We start from the raw sequence: 20,388 nt of genomic DNA, 5'->3' as shown, positions 1-20,388 counted from the left end.
CCAAAGTGCCAACATCACTGCAAAAAATGGAGACCATGAAGAAGAAGAAGAAGAAAGGCTGGACACGCCTGGATTCCTCCATCTTGTCCCCATGACTCCCATACCAAAAATCCTAAAATCTACATTTTCACTCTGTGATCATTTTATTATTATACCATTCAACCCTCTGTGACTTTCAGATCCTCATACAAAGCTGGTAACTTGCTCCAGGGGTCAGAATCAAACCTGCAGGTGTTCTGGGCTGTGTGCCAGGGTCTCTGAGCCCTGTGGAGGGGTCCTGGCAACTCTGGACACCCAGAGGGATGTGCTGAGTTCCAACACCTTTCCAGCAGGATTTCTGTGCAGCCAGGAAGGCTCCCTGGTTTGGGGAGCAGCCCATCCCAAACGGAACCAAATACCTGGCCGAGGAGGAGCCCCGAGAACATCAGGAAAGGCAGGACCTGCCTGAGTCAGCTCAGCCTCTCCCGGGGCAGGGGCAGGAACGAGGGGCAGATGCTGAACTGGGGACAGGTCCCCCCTTCTTTGGGAGCCACAGGATCCTTCCCTACAAACACCAGAATGCCCAGGAGCAGCACCACAGGCACTGAAACCAGGGTCCCCCAGAGTGTCCCCCTTCCACCTGGGCCCTCTGCTCACCCTGTGGGCCAACAGCAGCACAGCCTTGAAAGGAGAGGCTGAATCCTCTTCCGACACATCCCATGTCACCTGCAAGTCAAACCCATCCTGCTGGAAGGACACAGCACTTGGAAAACCCTCATCCATCTCAGACCAGAGTGGCTCCAGTGATGCCAGTGAAAAATAGGGTTCCATCCTGCTTGTCCCAAGAATTAAAGGCAGTTTTCATCCTGAACCATCATCCTGCTGCACCTTTCTGTGGCAGAGGGAGTTTGGGCCTGTCTCCGGCATCTAATCATGGAATTATGGAAGGGTTTGGCTGGGAAAGGACCTCAAAGCTCATGTCATTCCGCCCCCTTCCACTATTCATGGTGCTCCAAGCCCTTTCCTTGGACACTTCCAGGGATGGGGAGGATGTGGGACACCGGACACGATGCTGTGCAGGAATCATTCAGATCCATTTGGATCCCATCACCTGGAGAGGCTTCCTGGGCCACTGTGCACTGGGAGATGCTCTTGGAGCCAAACTTGTCCCCATGGGCTGGACCTAGGCTTGGAAACTTCATTTCATGGAAGAAAAAGGAGGGGAAGAATTGATCCTTGGAGGAGAAAGGAGCAGGGATTGGTGCTCAGACAGGTGGGATGAGCTGGGACCATGAAAGATCCCACCAGGATCAGAGCAGACACTGCTCCCAGGCTCTACTGCACCAAAGTGCCCTCACTCCACCTGCCCCTGCTTCCCTTAGAGGGACTGAGCTTTCCCAGGGCTGCCGTGAGTGTCTTCAGCACCTCCAGGGCCAAGGTGACCCTGACCTGGTGCCCGTTGGGATCCCATCCATGCCTGCAGCCACAGAGCCACCACAGAAACCCACCAGAAAGGGATCATATCACCTACAGAGCAGGAGCCACGAGCTATGGCTGCTCCCAGCCAGGAATTTGGGCTTAATCATTAAAATAAACCATCAGGATTACTGTGAGAAGTTCTGCCAAGGAGCCACTGAATAAGTGACCTGGTGTTCAAATGCATTTTCCCTGGAGAGGATGTTTGGGGAAGGTGGACAGGGGAAAACACCCCGTTCCTGGCAATATATTGCAATTCCACCTGAAGGAAAGGTCAACCCCACTGGAGCAGGTCCCCTTCCCTGGGAATCCTTCCCAAACTACAGCTGCTCCTCAGCAGATGGTTCTTGTCGGAGCACAGATCCAACCTCTCCTTCCCTCACCTCCCTTGGAAGGGAAACTCCAGCGTGGAGCAGCAGCTTTCCCACAGAACGGAAATTGGCATGGCCAAGAAGACCATCCCAGTCCCCCTTCCCAAGGATGCCACAAAGCAAGGCACAGATGGGAGCTCTTCTTTCCCAGGCTTTGCAGGAGAAACAGAGCCAAAGCAGGAAACCACATCCAGGGTTTGTACCAAACAGGGATTTAAGGGTGGGACACCAGAGCTCATTGAACTTTAGAGGGGTTTTGTGTCTCCAGCTTTTATAGGGCTTTTGGGCAATGGGAATGGGGCAGTCAAAGATGGTCTTGGGCACCTGAGATCTGCCTCGGGTCCAGAGGTTTAGAGGGTCTCTGGTGCTGCCAGAGCAGATGAATGAATAACCTCAGCACTCTTGGCCCACTCCCAGGGGTCTCAAAACCAGGCCTATCCTCCCTAAACCAGACCTATCTTCCCTAAAGCCAGACCTACCATTTCTAAAAACAGATTTATCATCCCCGAACCCAGACCTATTATCCATAAATTAGACCTGACATCCCTAAAACCAGGCCTATCCTCTCTAAAACACCCAAGCACCAGGCTCTTCCCTGCTGTGCCCATGTGGAGCTCGAGCCACACCAAGCTTGGGATGCATTTCCCAAGTCTTTCTTTAGCCAATTCAGACTCTTTATGGTTTTAAACATAAAGAAGAGAAAAGAAAAGAAGAGAAAAGAAGAGAAAAGAAGAGAAAAGAAGAGAAGAGAAGAGAAGAGAAGAGAAGAGAAGAGAAGAGAAGAGAAGAGAAAAGAAAAGAAAAGAAAAGAAAAGAAAAGAAAAGAAAAGAAAAGAAAAGAAAAGAAAAGAAAGTATCCCTGCTCCTTTCTGAAAATTTGGGCTGGAAAGCAGCCAGGGGCTGATGCCGGCTCCGTGTGCCAAGTCTCTGTGCAGAGCTGTGCCTGGAGCAGTCCTTCCCAGCCTGGCACCTCCAATTCCTTTCCTCACCTTTTAAGGATGAGGGAGGCAGCTGCTGGGGGCTGGCATTACCTGGGAGGGTTTGTTTTTGCTGTCAGGGCCTGAGTCCTCCTCACACAAACAAGCTCCTGAAGAAAAGAGGGAGCAGACAGAGGAGGGAATAAGAAGAAGAAAAAAAACAACATAGAAAGAAAAAAAAAAAAACCCCAACAGGTTGATCTGGATTTCCATCAAGGGTTCCACCCTCCTCCGTTTAATGAACATCGCAGAACAGGTGCTTGGAATTCATTAGCAGCCACAAGCGCAGCAGACGGAACCGCGCCGGCCCCGCCGCTCCTCTCTCGGAGGCAGCAGCAGCCACAAACCTTGAGCCCTTCCCCGCCTCTCCCTCCCCCGGAGCCAGCCCGGCCATGACCAACCCCAGCTCTGCCTTCTCCAGCGGCTCGCTGTGCTCCGGGGAGGCGGCGGCGAGGATGAGCCGGGGCCGGGCCGCCGGGAGCCCGAGCCCGGAGCGCCGCAGCCCCGACGGCGGTACCAGCGACGGGCCCGGCTCGCTGGGCAGCGACGGGCACGGCTCCCCGGGCAGCGGCTCCCCGGGCAGCCTGCGCTGCTCGCCCTTCCCCGGCATGGGCCGGCTGCCGCCCCCCGTGCGCCTGGACATCGACACCGAGTTCCAGGCCGTGCGGCAGCAGGAGAAGGAGGACATCAAAGTGCTCAACAACCAGTTCGTGACCCTCATCGAGAAGGTAGGGACAGCTCCTGACTGGGGTGGGGAGGGGCTCGGGGACCACCCCGGCTAGGCTGGCATATCCAGCTAATTAGTTATTAGCCCAGTTAGTTATTCCTTCTGAGCTCTCTGTCTGATGGGGGTTAGGGAGCATCCCTGGGGGAGGCGCGGCCGGGGCTGTGCTGTCACCCTGGACAGCTCCTGGGGACCCCCAGAGCAGCCCCGGCAGGGTCCTGGGGGCACCGTGGGCAGGAGACACCATGGACAGGAGGCCTTGGCTCCCGGAGTGGCCAAACGGCCACGGGCAGTGACGCTGAGTATGGCGGCAGCTCCAATTCCGGCTGCTGAAGAGAGCTGGGAACTCATCCCTGCAAACTCATCCCCGGGAACTCATCCCCACCTCCATCTGGGCAGTGCGGGGGACCCCCCAGCCACTGCCTCAGAGCTTCTGAGGAGAGAGGCCAAGAAAGAGCTGCTTTCATCTCTGCGGAGCTGGGAGAAGCAGAAGTTTCTCCAAGGAAAACAACTCCCAGAGCAGGCAGGTTCCTGCAGAGCCCTGCTCCGTAAACAGATGTAATCTCTGGGATTGCTTCATGCAGCTCTCCCTGCCAGCCTCCAGCAGCCTGGGATTGATTCATTTCAGCTCTGCGAGGACCTGAATTCACACTGGGAAGGAGAAGGCCATAGGAACATCTGCAGAGGGACAGTTGTGGCCAGTCACACCTGGCAGGGTCAGCAGGGCCCAGCCTGGCTCTGATGGATGGGTACAGCCTCCTCCTGTGAGCCTTTCCAAGACTGTGGCATTGGGAAGCACCCAGACAGTAGAGGCTGGAATTTTGACTGTCCAGGTGGAGAGGTTGGGGTTTGCTGGGCCCTCAGAGCAGGGATGGGAGGAAGGGAAAGGCACAAAACCCCGTGTGCCTGAGCCAGGCCTGTTCCCTGGCACCAGGGAGGGAAGAGCTGAGAGTTCCAGGTTTCCCAACAAAGCCAACCCAGCGGCCTCCTGATCCTGATCCGTGTGGATCCTGGCGCTGGGACACCCCCTGGGCCAAGGGCTCAGGGACACAAGCACCCCTTGGGCCCAGGTCTCCAACTGCAGCTCCTGAGCTCCTTTGAAGGCTTCAAGAGCTGCATCAAGGCTTCAAGAGCTGCATCAAGTGGCAGCTTCAGGCACCTGCCCCAGGCCCTCATTCCAGAGGAAGGGAATGGCACTTCCTTGTCAAAGAGAACCTGGCTTTGTAATCAGGGATTCAGATGCTCTCGATCCCCAGCAGGTGATTCCAGGGATAATTGACCACACAGCTACAGGAGTTTGGTCCTGGAGCTTTTCCAGCTGTTACAGTTCTGCTGGTTTTTATTTTCCAGACAGATGGAAAAGAAGGCAGGGAAAAGCCAAGCCCTGGAGCCCCTATTTGAGCCCCAGAGGGGAGGGTCTGTGGGGACCAAACTTTGGCCACTTGTGTGTTCAGGCATGAAATTCCAGGGAATGAGGCCAAATCTGGGTGATCCCTCTGCAAAGCTCCTGCAAAGGCTCAGCAAGGGGGGATTTCCACTGAGAGAGACATTACAGGAATCACAGAATCATGGAATGGTTTGGGTCAGGAGGAACCTTTAGGATCATCCAGTTCCAAGCAGATGTTGGAAGATGGAACCAGTTGAGTGCAGGGATGATTCTAACAGGAATGTGAGAGATAAAAGGAACAGCTGAGGATTAGGAAGGAGGTCAGGAATTAATTAAAGGTTGAAGATGGACCTGGAGCAACAGCCAACACAAGCCATTCTCATCCCAGGAGGGAAGGATGAAGTCTCCAAGAGTGAGACCTGGAACATCCCAACACTCCCATCCCTTCTGCTGGAGGCTCCCAAGCACTGGAATGGTTCTGCTTTCCTTGGCTGCTCTCTCTGTTCCGACAGGAAGCATTTGGAGAAAGATGGTGCCACATCTGGGTCACCAGCTGGAATTCTGCCTCTTCTTTGGACCCCAGCTCAAGGCTGGAGGTCTGATGGCTCCTGCCCCCAGTGCTCCCAGTGCTCCCAGTATGGCACTGGCCCTGAGTCATCCCGGAATGCAACACAGGAAACTTGGAGGCAACTCCAGCATCTCCAGCCAAAACGTGACTGGGGCTGCTCCCAGAGGTAGCAATTAGCCAATTAATTGGAGTTGGCCAAGAGCTTTGAAGATGAGAACTGTTAAACTTGGAGTGTTACTGGTGAGATTGGGAATATTGGGAAAGAGGAGCAGGTTCCTCAAAGGCGGGCGGTGGAAGGGCAGCGTTGTCCTCTCAGAGCCAGCACAGGGAGCTCACCTGGAGTCTGTAATTACCTGGGATGTTCTCCAGAGCTTTGTCTGAGCTGCTTTGCAATAAACCTGATTCATTTCCCTGAACCTCTCCATGCTGTAATCCCTGGCAGTCCAGAGGGTTCCCTCTCTTTGTGCTCTCTGGAGTAGGAAATCTGCCCTTCCCTGACCCTGGACATCCCTGCGTGACCTGGGGTGGATCTGCAGCCTTGGCTTCACCGTGTTGGACTCAACACCTGAATCTGGTGACGCTGGAGGTGTTTCCAGTAGCCCATTGTCACACACAAAAGGGACAGAACTGACCATTCCTATTGTCAGTGACTCCTTTATTCCGATGTTACTGTGTTTAGCCCAATGTGAACGGGTTTATTTTGATGTCACCATGTTCTACTGAGAAATTAATTCGTGGGTAATGTGTAAAACCCCTAGAAGTCCCCTAAAAGAGGAAGGTGTCCCTGCCTATGCCAAGGGATGGACCTGGGTGATCTTTAAGGTCCCTTCCAACCCAAACCATTCCATGATTCTGTAACCCTCCATCCTCAGGCCTAGTTTGAAGGGATTTCTCATTCTTCCCTGGAAATCTGCTGGTTCTGAAGGTCTCCAACATCTCCTGCCCTGCCATGCTTTGATTGTGGCCCTCAGTGTCACTGACGCCTCTGAAACTTCTCCCGTAGGTCCAGAGCTTGGAGCAGCAGAACAAGATCCTGACAACCAGGTGGAACTTCCTGAAGGACCAGGACAATTCCCACTCTGACTCGGACATCAAGGCCATCTATGAGCAGTATGTGAGCAAAATGAACCAGGAGATGAAGGCGCTCAACTTCGAGCAGGAGAACCTGGAGTCGGAGCTGGCGAAGGTGCTGAGCACCATGGATGCCTTCCGGAGCAAGTAGGTGTCCCTGTCACTCTGTCTGTCCATAGCCAGGGGGATTCAGCTGGGAGCAGCCCTGTGGGGTTGAGTTAACTCAGCCAGCCTGAGATGCCCAGGAACATATTCCTGCTTTTGTGTGCACAGAAGGATGGATTTGGGAATTTAGGATCACAGCTGGTAATGAGAGGTGAAAGGAAAGCTGGAATAGTGAAATTCCAAGGAGAGCAGGGTCTGAGAGGAGCCTCTGCCAGAGAACAACTCGGGGAATGGCATTGCTGGAGTGACAGCCATGAAAACAGAGAATGTTTATTCTCCACAAAATTAGCACAAGCCAGAACTTTGTCCCCAAAGTGATTTCTGGACCAGGCTGCTCTGTACAAAAAACAACACTCCTGGCTACATGGTGGGAATTTTGGGGTGTTCTGGGCAGGGCCAGGAGTTGGATTGGATGATCCCTGTGGTGTCTTCCAACTCAGGATATTCATCCTCACACAATGGGTTAGGAGGGGCCTTTAGAATCATCCAGTGCCACCCTTGCCATGGGCAGGGACACCTTCCACTCAGAGCCCTGTCCAGCCTTGGGCACTTCCAGGGATCCAGGGGCAGCCACAGGGAAATCTATTCCAGGGCCTCCCCACTCTCACAGGGAAGAATTCCTTCCCAATATCCCACCTGTCCCTGCCCTCTGGGAAGCCATTTCCCCTTGTCCTCTGCCTCCATGCCTTGCCCCAAGTTCGTCTCCAGCTGCCCTGGTGTCCCTTGAGACACTGGAAGGGGCTCAAAGTTCTTCCTGGAGCTTTTTCCTGTCCAGGCTCACACACACCCATCCCACCCCTGCCATGGGCAGGGACACCTCCCACTGTCCCAGGCTGCTCCAAGCCCCATCCAGCCTGGCTTTGGACACTTCCAGGGATGGGGCAGCCAGGGGGAAATCCATTCCAGGCCCTCCCCACCCTCACAGGGAGGGATTCTTTCGTAAAGAAGGAATATTCTATTCCATGACTGTGGGATTTCCTCCTTTCCTCCTTCTGCCAAACTCTGCTTTGACTAAAAGGTCAAAATTGTGCCCCAAATGGTCCTGACCAGGAATAGGGAGGCAGCCAAAGGTCGGGGAGCTGCAGTTGCCTCTTATCTCTGGGGAGCTCCTCTTATCTCTGGAGATGAGCAGATAAGAGAGAGCAGCTGGGCCATGCCCGGTCACAGGGGAGCAGACAATGCCTCCCTCATTATGGGGCTCATTTGCATCCCACAGGAGAATGCCAAATGAGCTCCTTTCCCTCCCACTGGCACCCAGCACCTTCCTGGAGCTCTGGAGGCTCCCATGGGGATCTGGGCTGTGCAGGGACTGTCCAACCCAAAGTGGTGCCCAGGGACTGGGGGGGGGCAGAAATCCCTGCTGGGATCCAAACCCACTCCTGAGGTGAGGCACAAACTCCCCAAGATGTTCAGTCCAAGGATTCTCCAGCTCCTTAAGCCCTGCTCCAGGTGGTTGCAATTTAGGGAAGGGCTGTCAGCTCCTTCTAACAGAGACCCAGCAGTGAAATGCCTTAATCAGCTCAGAGCAGGTTGGAATTGTGGGATCACTCAGCTTGGAAAAGCTCTTGGAGATCACCAGGTCCATCCATCAACCCCCTACCACTGTGGTCACTACTGACCCCCTGTCCCCAGGTGTCACGTCCACAGGGTTTTGGGCACTTCCAGGGGTGGGGACTCCCTGGGCAGCTGTGCCAGGGCTGGACAACCCTTTCCATTGAATTTTTTTCCAAATATCCAACTTAAACCTCCTCTGATGGAATTTGAAGCTGTTTTTCCCTTGTTCCCTGAGAGTGGATCCTGAATCCCACCTGGCTGTCCCCTCCTGTCAGGGACTTGTGCAGAGCCAGAAGGTCCCCCTGAGCCTCCTGTTCTCCAGGCTCAGCCCTCCCAGGTCCCTCAGGAGCTCTCCAGACCCTTCCCTGCTGCTCCAGCCCTTCCCCAGCTCCATTCCCATCCCTGGACTCTCTCCAGACCCTCAGGGTCTTTCTTGTGAGGTACCCAAAGCTCAGGATTCCACGGGCCTCAAGAGTGCCAAGGACAGGGAGTGTTGTGAGGAATTTGACAGGAGTTTGATTCTTCACCTTACACTGAAATCATCCTCCCAGGAGTTCTTCAAATGGCACCCTGAATTGCCTAAAAAGTCCTAAATTTGTCATGGGAGGTGCCTGCCTGCTGTTCATTTGGGGAATGCAAAGGTCAGGAGCTGCCATCCCTGCAGGGAGCACCTGGCCCTTCCCTGAGGAGGCAGAATCCCTGGAGTGGGATTTTGGGTGGGAAGGGACCCTGGCACAGACAGGGACACTTCCACTCTCCCAGGGTGTCCCCAGCCCTAGGACACTTCAGGGATGGGGCAGCCCCAGTGTGTGCTCAGATCTGCACTCAGGAATTGCAGAATTCCCAGCTCCTGACACTCCAGGGTTTTCCAACCTGATTTCTTAGGCATGAAGGTGCTGCCCAAGGGTTCTCCCTATTGGATTTCTTGTCACTTTCCCAGTGACTTGGACAATGGGATAGGACACAATTGGGGTGCCTCATCCCTCAAAACTGATTCACAGGGAGAGAATTCCCAGGCCCCATCCAGCCCTGGCCCAGCCCAGGGGCATTTCTGGAGCAAATGTCTGCACAAACCAGGCAAATCCAGGAGGTTTCTTTTCCACAGGGAATTCCAGGGGAGGAAAAACAAAGAACCAGTTGGATTTCCCACTGGAGTGGTGCCCTCAGCCAGGCTGTGGCATTCTGGATGGAACACCCCATGGGCATGGGAACACCCCAAATCCTCCAGGATGGGAAATGAGCCTGGGGGAGTCCCCCCATGAGGCCCTGAATTCACCCTGAGTCAGGGACTGCTTCCCAAACCCACCTGGATGGGACCCCCTGGCACACTCCCACCTTCTCCTCAAAGGAGTCTGCCATGGAGCAGCAATTCCGGAGGGATGGACAGATGGATGGATGGACGGAGGGAGGGATTGTGACCGTGTTCACAGGAGTCTGAGGATGAGGGAAGAGATGAGGATTTCACTCCATGTTTCAGAAGGCTTGATTTATTATTTTGTGATATATGTTATATTAAAACTATACTAAAAGAACAGAAGAAAGGATTTCATCAGAAGGCTAGCTAAGAATAGAATAGGAAAGAATGATAACAAAGGTTTGTGTCTCGGACAGAGAGTCCAAGCCAGCTGGGCTGTGATTGGCCATTAATTAGAAGCAACTCTATGAGACCAATCACAGATGCACCTGTTGCATTCCACAGCAGCAGATAACCATTGTTTACATTTTGTTCCTGAGGCCTCTCAGCTTCTCAGGAGGAAAAATCCTAAGGAAAGGATTTTTCATGAAAAGATGTGTGCGATGGATGGATGGATGGATGGATGGATGGATGGATGGAGAGGGGACAGGCACATCCAGGAGGGAGCACAGCCTGCCTGAGAGCTGCTTCCCTGGATTCTGCTCCATGGAAGGAGCCTGGGGCGAGCAGACGCCGTCTCAAGTGTGCCAAGTGCAGGAAGGGCTGGGTTTGCCCTCCCGCAGTGCCCCGGGATCATGTCCCGCAGATAAAGGCTGGGATGTGCCTGTGGAATGCTCCAGCCCCAGCCCGGGGTGAGTCACGGGCCTGGAGCGTGGCAGGAGCGCGTTGGGCCGGCTGGGGCGGCTCTGGGGCAGCTCTGGGGCAGCTCTGCTCTGCTGGGAGCGGAGTTCTGCCAGGCCCTGGGGTGGGGAGAGACTGGGACACACTGGGAGAGACTTGGATAGACTGGGAGAGACTGGGGCACACTGGGACAGAGTGGGACACACTGGGATACACTGGGACAGCTTGGGGCATACTGGGATACACTGGGACAGCCTGAGAGAGATTGGGAGAGACTGTGACAGAGTGGGGTACACTGGGCCTGAGCTGAGCATGAGGAGGAGGAAGGGGGGCTGCAGACAGGCACTGAGCTTGGCCCAGCACAGAGGGGCTGCAGACAGGCACTGAGCTTGGCCGTTCCAGCATGCCAGGTTCACATCCCAGGTGAGGAGCATAGCCTAGACAGGTAAATCCCATCAGCCCCTGCTGCCCGGCCTTGGAAAGGCAGGGAAGGACAGGGAGAGTTCAGCACCAAGGGGGACCAGGAGGAGCCCCAGGAGTGCCCAAAGCTGTGACTGTCACACACCCCAACCCTCACTGTCCCCTTGTGGATCATCCCAGCTCAGCTCCTGAGCACGGCTTCCCCCCTTTCCCAACATCTGCTCCCCATTCCCACACTCTGTACATGGCAAGGAAAGCTCCCAAAAACCTTCTGGGCTCCTGAGAACCTCTGACTGGATGCTCCAGACCCCAAACAGCAGCACAGGGCTGCATTCCTGATGTTTCTCTCCTCAGTTTCTTGGGAGATCCCATTTTTCCTTGTTCCTAAAGGTCTCAGCTCCCCTTAGGCCCATTTGGTGACTTCCATTAGGTTCATTTGCTGGTGTCCCAGCAGCACTGAAAGTCTGAGCTCACAGCTGGAAATGGGGGCGCTTTGGGGCCCCTTTCACCAAGAGGGACCCCGAGGGGCTGGAGTGTGACCAGAGCTGGGGAAGGGTCTGGAGAGCTCCTGAGGGCCCTGGGGGGCTCAGCCTGGAGCAAAGGAGGCTCAGGGGGGACCTGGTGGCTCTGCACAACTCCTGACAGGGGGGTCGGGCTCTGCTCCCAGGAAACAACAGGACAAGGGAAGTGACCTCAGGCTGTGCCAGGGGAGGTTTAGTTGGATATTGGGGGAAATTCCTCACTGCAAAGGTGTCCAGGCACTGGCACAGCTGCTCAGGGCAGGGGTGCAGCCACCAGAGCTGTGTGGCACTTGGGGACATGATCAGGGCTGACCCTGGCAGGGCTGGGGGAGCAGTTGGACTCGATGCTGTCCAAGGGCTTTTCCAATCTTAGTGATTCCATGGAGTGCCATGTACCCCTTAGGCTGAGGAGCCTGAGGGATCAGGGAAGAGCAGGGGAGCCTGGAGCTCCCTGAGAGCTCAGCCTGCTCTGATCCATCACTCCCAGTGCTCCCACCCCTGTCCAGCTGCTGGGGGAGACACCCACCCCCTCCCATGGCTCTGCTCTGACCCAGCTCTGCTGGGCCAAAATGGACCCTGTGCCTTTCCTGGGGTTTGGGACCACCACACCCCTGTCCCAGGAGCCAGCAAGGGTTGGAGCATTTCCCGATTCCCACTCACATCCATTTGCCCCTGGACTGAGGCTTTGCTCCTGGCCGTGCCGTCCCACCAGGACTCAAACACAGGGACACCCAGGACTCCACCCCATCCTGGTTTGGTTTCCTTCAACTCCATGGGCAGTTTCCCATGAATTACTTTACCTATGTGCCTTCACAAATCACCTGGGCTGAGTTATGACACCAGCCCAGAATTATCAGAATTGCCACAAGCCAAAGTTTTCTCCCTTGGGAAGACTCTGACACTGGAACTCCTCAATTTCACCCCAAACCTTTTCTGTTCTGCTCATGGAAAGGGTTTGGGGTGAAATTGAGGAGTTTGGGCAGAGCCCCATCCCCACCCCTGTCCCTCATCCCTTTGTGAAGAACCTGAGGCTGCCCAGCCCCCAGGTGAAATCCCAGTTAAAGCTCCCTCCTCTCTGCTCTGGGATTCTTCATCCCCAAAGTGCTCCTGGTGTTCCAGGGCAGCTGGAATGTGGCAGCTTCTCACTCAATGCCTCAAGGAGGGGGGACAAGCAGGAAAAGCAGAAAGGTGGGATACTTTGGGAGTCTGAAGACAACTCTGAGTGTCCCTCCCTGAGTTTCCCTGTGGTTGATGCCATGCTGTGGGTGCTCTGCAGGTACGAGGATGAAATTCGCCTCTGCAGCGGGATGGAATTCACCTTCATGGAGCTCAAAAAGGTCAGCAGGAGGGGAAGGGGAATTTTCCCCTGGATTGGCTCTACCCAGCCCTGCACAGCCAGGGGAGGGCCTGGAGGTGATCCAGGCTCAGCTGGTTTGGGATAACAAGGTCTGGAGGAGGGCAGGGAGGGGATGAGTCCCAGTTCCACAGGAGGGTGAGTCTGGAGGGGCTCCTGAAAATCCCCTGGCACACCTGGGGATCAGAGCATCCCCATCCCTGCACCTGGGATTTCCTGATCATTGTCCCCATTCCCTATCCCGGGATTTCCTGGTCACTCTCCCCATCCCTGCACCTGGGGTTTCCCTGGCCTGAGGGTTCCAAACCCTTCCCCAGCTGCCCCCTCCTCCCTGTGTTCCCTCCGGGTGCCATTAGGGTTGGGAAAGGCTGGAATTGATAAAGGATTTAAAGGATTTCCTTTGTTCCCTGTGGAGGGGCCACGCCCTGGGCAAACCCCTGGCAAAGCTCCCAGTCCAGCAGGAGCCAGTGGGAATCAGCTGGAATTGGGATTTTGTATCAAAACCCCCAATTTGAGGGCAGGATAAGGGTGTTGGAGAGAGGGAATGTTCCCCACAAATATCTATCCTGGCTAATTCCGTGTTTTCCTTTGCACACTCACCAGGAAAGGCATTCCCAGACACTTCCATGGGTGGCTCCCAAGTTTGCAATAAGTGGAGCCTTTTGTGGGGAACAAAAGTTGGGAGGGGATGGCCCAGCCCTGCCTGGCCCTTCCACCACCAAGTCCCACAAAACAAAGGCAAGAGGTTCTCAAAGGAGCCTCCCCAGCTGGAGAGCAGCTCCAGACATCCCTGTTAATAAATCTGGGCATGGGTTGGGAGGGAAGGATCTCATCCCATGGGCAGAGACTCCTTCCCTGTCCAGGGTGCTCTAAGCCCTGTCCAGCATGCCTGGAACTCCCTGGGATGGGGAGCAGTGGGAGTGACTGGCTGTAAATCCAGGTGTGGACTGGTGAATCCCTTTCCATCCCTGGTGAATCCCTTTCCATCCCTGGTGACTCCCTTTCCACTCCTGCAGGATTTGGATGTGAGCACCTTGCACCGCACGGAGCTGGAGGTGAAGCTCAAAGGGCTCCAGGAGCTGCTGGAGCTGAAGAAAACCATCTATGAGCAGGTGGGAGCACACCTGGAGAGGGCTGGGACAACATGGGAAATGGCATTTTGGGGACAGATCCTGGATTTCCACCAACGTGGGAACTTGGCCAGGGTGTCACAGCCATCCCAGTGCTCAGGCAGGACATGAGGAGTTGATCCCTCCCCTAAAAACAACATTGGAATGGGAGCAGAACATTCCTTTTGCCCCAGAGCCTCTGCAGGGGCCTGGAATTCCAACCTCATCCCAAACTGGCTGTTTAGGATAAGGTTGGAATTCCAATGGAGTTTGGCCCAGATGAGGATGAGGTTGGAATGGATGGGGTTTGTCCCAGACCTCGGCCCAGGTGAGCCAAATGTTCAGACTCCAGGAAGAACCCAAACCCCAAGACACCTGGAGAACCTGGGTGCTCTGAAACACATTCCAGCCTCCTCCTTTCCCAGGAAAACCAGGGGTCCCCAGCCAGGAATGACTGCAGCCAGGGGAAGAACAGAACACTGACTCAGGCCTGGAAAATGTCACCCAGCAGGATCAGCAGTGTGGGAACACTCAGGATTTATCTAAATTCCAGCAATCCAAACAATTACAGTGCCTGGTGGAGGAGTATGAACATTCCATGTGGGAAACTGAGGCACGGAGAGGCTGGTGCTGCCTCCCAGCAAAACTGCCCAGGGAGCCTGATCTGCTCTAAAATGAGATTGTTCCTCATGCAAGGCAATTTTAGCCCAGTTTTTTTGGAAATCAGGCCCTGCTCCAGGGTCTCCACCTGATTTCCCATGCGTCCCATAAAAAGCTGCATTTTTGAACCCCTAATTAATGTAAAAATCTCATCCCCAACCTCTCCTGTCTCACCTTCTCTGTGGATTCGATGACATCAGGTACAGGCACATTCCCAGGTGGAGAGAAAATTAATTAAACTTTGCTTGTTGGGATGGATCAAGAGAAAATTATTTATTAATTCTCATTATTAAATGACTACTTTGGGGGTTTTATTCACCAAATGATCCGATATTCCAAATAAACATGAATTTTCTCACCTGCTCCAAGATTAACAAAGAAACTCAGGGATTAAACAGCAGTGGGATAAAATCTCCCAATCATCCTGGTTTTTGGGGTGTGTCTGTGTTATCCCTCAGCCACAGAGCCCTTCGTGAGCCCAGCCAGGGAAGGGAAGGGCTCAAGGAACACAATTCCTGCTCCAAAGGGACCTGAGCACAAAGGGAAGAACAAAGGAGAGGGAGGAGGGGAAGGAATTCCTGGTGCAAAGCAGGAGCTGGGCCTGAGATAAGGGACGACAAGCCTGGATCCAAATCTGGGTCCAAACCTGAGTCCAGACCTGGGTCCAGGGGCCCTTCCAGGCTCAGGGAGGGGAATTTGCAGCTGTGATTTATCCAGAGCAAATATGCTGGTGGACTGTAATCCCAGGGGTGCTCCTGCCTCCCTCCACACTGCCATTCCCAGGACAGAGGAGTGGAGCAGCTCTGCTGGCATGGCTGTGCACAGGGAAGGCTCCTGGTTCCCCGAGGAGCCCTAAATCAGGCTCTGGCATCACAAGGAGCAACCCCAGCGCTGCTGGATCCCACAGCAGAGCTTGGAGAGGGCATTTTCCAGCCTCCCCAGGCTGTGGAGTGATCCACACTGCCTTTGTTTTCCCAAAACTCTCCCATTCAGCCTGGATATCAGTGGGTATTGATCCATGATCATCAGCTCCAGCTCTGCTCCTGGGGAACGACCGACTGGTCAAGAGGAAGTGCCAGGGGAGGTTTAGGTTGGATATTGGGGAAAATTCCTTCCTGGAAAGGGCTGTCCAGCCCTGGCGTAGCTGGGGTGAAGTGCCCGTCCCTGGAAGTGCCCAAGGAATGTGTGGATGTGGCACTTGGGGACATGGTCAGAGGTGGCCTTGGCACTGCTGAGGAACAGGTGGAATCCAGTGATCCTACAGGTGTTTTCCAGCCTTTAGGATCACAGGATTCTCCCTGCTCCTGGACTAGTCCAAAGGCACTGTTTTGTCAGATTTTGCCAGTTTGTATCCAAAGATCCCAAACCCCAACTTAACCTGAGTCTGGATCTTATGGAGCAAATAATACCAGATGCCCAACTCCAGAGAGTGAAAACTTGGGAATTGTCCCCCTCTCCATAGGGAAGCTGTTCTGCCAAGCACAGCCCACCTGGAGCTCTCTCTGACTACTGGGAATTACGGATATGACCAGATCCTGGGAAGAAGTTCTTCCCTGTGAGGGTGGGGAGGCCCTGGAATGGATTTCCCAAGGAAGCTGTGCTCCGTCCCTGGCAGTGTCCCAGGCCAGGCTGGACAGGGTTTGGAGCAGCCTGGGACAGTGGGAGGTGTCCCTGCCATGGCTGGGCTGGGCTGGGCTTTGCTGTTCTTCCCACCCAAACCATTCCACGAATGTCCAGCTCCGTGTTCTCTCCCCTGTTGTCCCGTGGCCCTGCAGGAGCTGGAGGAGCTGCTGACGGAAATCAAGGACATCTCCGTGGTGCTGGGGATCGACAGCTGCTCCCGGCCGGAACTGGGCAGGATCGTGGAGGACGTCAGGGCCCAGTACGAGGCTCTGGCCCTGCGCAGCTGGGAGGAGGCCGAGGCACTCACCCGGAGGAAGGTACCAGATCCCTGCTCCGTGCCAGGAGAGGACAGGAGGGACTGGCCTGGAGACAGCTGGGATGGCAGGGATGGGCTGGGAATGGAGGGAGGGACAAGGCACTATCCGTGATCACTGTCCAGACAGTAAATCTGGAGTTTTGTTACTCTGGGCTTTCCACACTGGAGGAACCCAGCACATCTCCCAGTGGAGATGGAAATGTCCTTCCAGCTCTCCAAGGAGCAGGAATGTGACTGGTCCCAGAGCCAGGTGAGCCTGGCACAGCCAGACAGGATGGGAACAAGCTCCAGACCTTTGCCCAGGTAATCCAGGGCAAATGTACTGGGTAAATCCCAGTAATGCCAGGGCACCAGATGCAAAGCCACAGCCAGAGAGGATGGGAACAAGCCCCAGACCTTTGCCCAGATAACCCAGGTGATGTCAGGGCACTGGATCCAGAACTACAGCCAGAGAGGATGGGAACAAGCCCCAGAGCGTTGCCCAGGTAACCCAGGTGATGCCAGGGCACCTGTCCCTCTCTCCACAGCTCACCGACAGCAGCTCCCAGCCCGGCTCCTTCGGGGGGCACCTCCTGGACAGCCGGAGGGAAATCGCGGATCTGAACATCCGCATCCAGAAACTGCGCTCCTGCATCGTGTCCCAGAAGAGCCAGGTGAGTGCTGGGGGGGATAAAAAGGGCAGGTGTGACCTGGGATAATGGGACAGGTGTGTGCTGGGTGGGATAACGGGGCAGGTGTGTGCTGGGATAACAGGACAGGTGTGTGCTGGGGGAAACAACCAGGCAGGTTTGTGCTGGGGTGGGATAAAGGGACAGGTGTGACCTGGGATAGCAGGACAGGTGTGTGCTGGGATAACAGGAGAGGGGTGGGGTGGGGTGGGGTGAGATAACAGGACAGCTGTGTGCTGGGATAATGGGACAGGTATGTGCTGGGTGGGATAAAGGGACAGGTGTGTGTGCTGGGGTGGAAATAATGGGACAGATGTGTGCTGGGTGGGATAACAGGTGAGTCCTGGGTGGGATAACGGGACAGGCATCTCCTAGGGTGGGATAAAGGGACAGGCGTCTCCTAGGGTGGGATAACGGGACAGGTGTGTGCTGGGTGGGATAGCAGGACAGGGTGGAATTCCCTCTCCCAAGCCCCCTCACTCCCTCTCGCACCCCCCAGTGCCTGTACCTGGAGGAGCACATCCGCGAGGCTGGCGAGCAGGGGGAGGGGACCCTGAGGGACGCCAAGGCCAAGGTGGCTGGGCTGGAGGAGGCCCTGCAGCGCAGCAGGGAGCACATGGCTCACCTGGTCCGTGAGTACCAGGAGCTCATGAACATCAAACTGGCCCTGGACGTGGAGATCCTCACCTACAGGAAGCTCGTGGAAGGGGAGGAGAACAGGTGAGCCAGGATTTCTCTGCCTCAGGTGGGGAAGGGATGCACCAGGACACCTGGGAGGATGGAGACATCATGGAATCATGGAATGCTTTGGAAGCCAGTCCCACCCCTGCCATGGGCAGGGACCCCTCCCAAAGCCCAGCTTGCCCAAATCCCAAGTTCTGAGGCGGGTACTGAAGGTTTGGTCAAAGAAGGGGCAAATCCTGGTGGTTCCCAGCAGTTCAATCCCATTTCTTGCTCCCAAGTCTTCCTCAGACTCCCCAGGCTGAGGGTCCAGACCTTCTCCAGGTGCTTTTCCCAGGGGCTGCTGAAGCCCATCCTGGTCCTACCACCATCCCAACCCCCCAGGCCAAACCCCAGCCCTTCCCACCCCTGTGGGAGAGCTCCAGCCCTGTCCTCACTCTGTGTCCTTCCCTTCCCAGCATGGAGCAGCCCATCCCCACCATCATCAGCGCCGTCCACTCCCGGCCCAGGCCTCGTAAGTGCTCTGATCCCCCTGCTCCAGGGAACGGGGGAATGCATGGGAGGGTTTTAACCTCTGCCCTGTGTCAGTTTCTGCCAGCACCCTGCGGAACTCGCGGCTCTTTGCGCGGGGCTCGGGGGAGCCCAGCGGGGGCGGCCCCGGGAGGGACCCGGACACTGCGGGGGCTGCGGACACCGGGACCCGGCCCAAGCTCAGCGCCGGGGCCCCCGGGGAGTGCTCCTAGGAGATGGATGGACACGGAGCCCAAGCACCTGGGAAGCTCCTCCTCAACTCCAGCCCGCTGCAAGGATGAAGGATGGGGGTCCTGTCCAGGCTGTCCCTTGGCGTTCCACCATCCCAGTTCACAGCTCCATTCCCAGTTACAGCAGGAACCACCCCAGCACTTTAGGGACTCTCCCATTTCCTTCTCCTTCCTCTCCAAGGCTCCCTTCCCAGGGGATTTTCAGTCACCCCTTGGAATGTGCCCAGCAGGAGGGAAGTGTCCCTACCCCAGCTTTAGCAGCTGCCATTGGTCCCTTTACTGCTGTTGCCAAACCCTTTCCTTGCTCTGACAGGGATTCCAAGGAAAGCACCATCCAAATTCCACTCAGGGGCAGAGGGAGGAAAACAACCCCCGGGATGTATTTGTCACCAGTATTGACAGACATGGTGACACCCTGGGGCACCCTTGGCCACCTCAGGGCATTCCCTGCCTTCAGGGGGCCCCTCATTCCTTCACCAAAGCGAAAATGCCTCCAAACTCTTGATTCCCATAATCACTCCCTCTCTCCAGGCTCCACACAGCAGTTCCAGCTCCTAAAGTTGGGGTATTTAAGTTGGTTCCTATTAAACTGCACTGGGAACAGCCTGGTTGGGGTTGGGAGGGACCCCAAAGCTCACCCGATCCCACCCCTGCCATGGGCAGTGACACTTTCCACTGTCCCAGGTTGCTCCAAGCTCCATCCAGCCTGGCCTTGGGCACTTCCAGAGATCCAGGGGCAGCCACAGCTGCTCTGGAAAATCCATTCCAGGACCTTACCACCCTCACAGGGAAGAATTTCCTTCCTAAAATCAAATCCAAATCTTCCCTCTTTCAGCCCGGAACTGGAAAACTCCCTTGCCTTCGTATTTATTGACCTCAGCTTGTACCTGATCCCGCTGCCCCCATGGGCCAATCCCAATCCTGATGCTCCAGAGCTCCCAGAGCCAGCCCTGGAAGGGCCAGGTGGCCACAGGTGGGGGATGCTGTGGCCTCTTCCCAACCTCACCCACAATCCTGCAGTATTTTCCTTCCTGGCCCCAGCCACTGCCACTCAGCCCCCCCGAATTCCCAGATTCTGGTCCCCATTCCCACATTCCTGTAGGATAGGAAGCACAGCTCTGGCTTTCAGGGTTTGGCTGTCACAATAAAGTTCTGTCACTCAGAATCCGTCCTGTCCTTGGTTTTCTCTCAGCCTCTGGAGCAGCAGCTCCCTCCCAGCAGGACTCACCTGGGGACCCGGCTGGGTCCTGGCAGCCAGGTGAGGCTGGAATCGCCTCCCAGGGATTGGAATGGTGAATGGCACATCCCCGGGAGGAGGGTGAATCTTTAAAACCCAAAATCATGGACAAAGACTCTCTAGACAAAGTTAGAAAGTGGTGAATCATCATTCAAGGGCAGGGGGCCAGAGGGGCAGACACAGGGTGGGATCCAAGGCCTTGGGATCAAATTTGGGAATGAGGGGAACACACTCAGCACTGCTCAGGTTCCCCTTCCCAAACTCCTCCTGCACCTCTCCAAAGGGGGATTCCTGCACACCTGGGCACCCATTTCCCTCAGCCCCTCATTCCTTTCGGTGCTCCTTTATCCCCACAGGGATTTCCCTGGAAGATCCAAACCGGAGCAGGTTCCCTGGGGTGCTGGAGGACCCAAATTTGGGAGCAGCTTTGCTGTTTGCTGCTCACCTGGGGGACCCTCTGCCCTTCCAGGGTCAGCTTCCCCTTCCCAAACTCCTCCTGCCCCTCTCCAAAGGGGGATTCCTGCACACCTGGGCAGGTCCATCCTGGGCACCCACATTTTCCTGAAGCCCTGCATTCCAGAGGTGCCCTTTTGGATCACAGGTGCCCCCTGTTCCCTTGAGAGACTTCCCTGGGAGATCCAAAGGGCCCCCAAGGTGCCAGAGAACCCAAATTTGGGAGCTGCTCCCCAGGTCCAGGGCAGGGGATGGGAGGCAGAGGATGGGAAGGACAT

At 55.6% G+C, this 20,388-nt stretch overlaps 1 protein-coding gene across 1 annotated transcript; it reads left to right on the top strand.

Moving 5' to 3' along the window:
* The first annotated feature begins 2,895 nt into the window (after positions 1-2,895).
* Positions 2,896-19,572, top strand: LOC102069483 (keratin, type II cytoskeletal 80). The gene is made up of 9 exons (XM_074530836.1): positions 2,896-3,531; positions 6,486-6,700; positions 12,525-12,585; positions 13,619-13,714; positions 16,147-16,311; positions 16,838-16,963; positions 17,478-17,698; positions 18,118-18,173; positions 18,248-19,572. The coding sequence occupies exons 1-9, from the start codon at positions 3,196-3,198 to the stop codon at positions 18,400-18,402; spliced, it is 1,431 nt and encodes a 476-aa protein (XP_074386937.1). The 5' UTR covers positions 2,896-3,195; the 3' UTR covers positions 18,403-19,572.
* Positions 19,573-20,388: the final 816 nt, after the last annotated feature.

The sequence above is a fragment of the Zonotrichia albicollis genome, chromosome 33 (genome assembly GCF_047830755.1).
Source record: "Zonotrichia albicollis isolate bZonAlb1 chromosome 33, bZonAlb1.hap1, whole genome shotgun sequence".
NCBI lineage: Eukaryota > Metazoa > Chordata > Aves > Passeriformes > Passerellidae > Zonotrichia > Zonotrichia albicollis.
This window is presented reverse-complemented; position numbering and strand designations above follow the sequence as displayed.

Bases quoted from the DNA above. Each gene is read 5' to 3' on its own strand.
- LOC102069483 (XM_074530836.1), top strand. From the start codon at position 3,196: ATGACCAACCCCAGCTCTGCCTTCTCCAGCGGCTCGCTGTGCTCCGGG. The intron at 13,715-16,146 runs GTGGGAGCACAC...GTGGCCCTGCAG, and splicing joins AGAAAACCATCTATGAGCAG to GAGCTGGAGGAGCTGCTGAC. The intron at 18,174-18,247 runs GTAAGTGCTCTG...GCCCTGTGTCAG, and splicing joins CCACTCCCGGCCCAGGCCTC to TTTCTGCCAGCACCCTGCGG.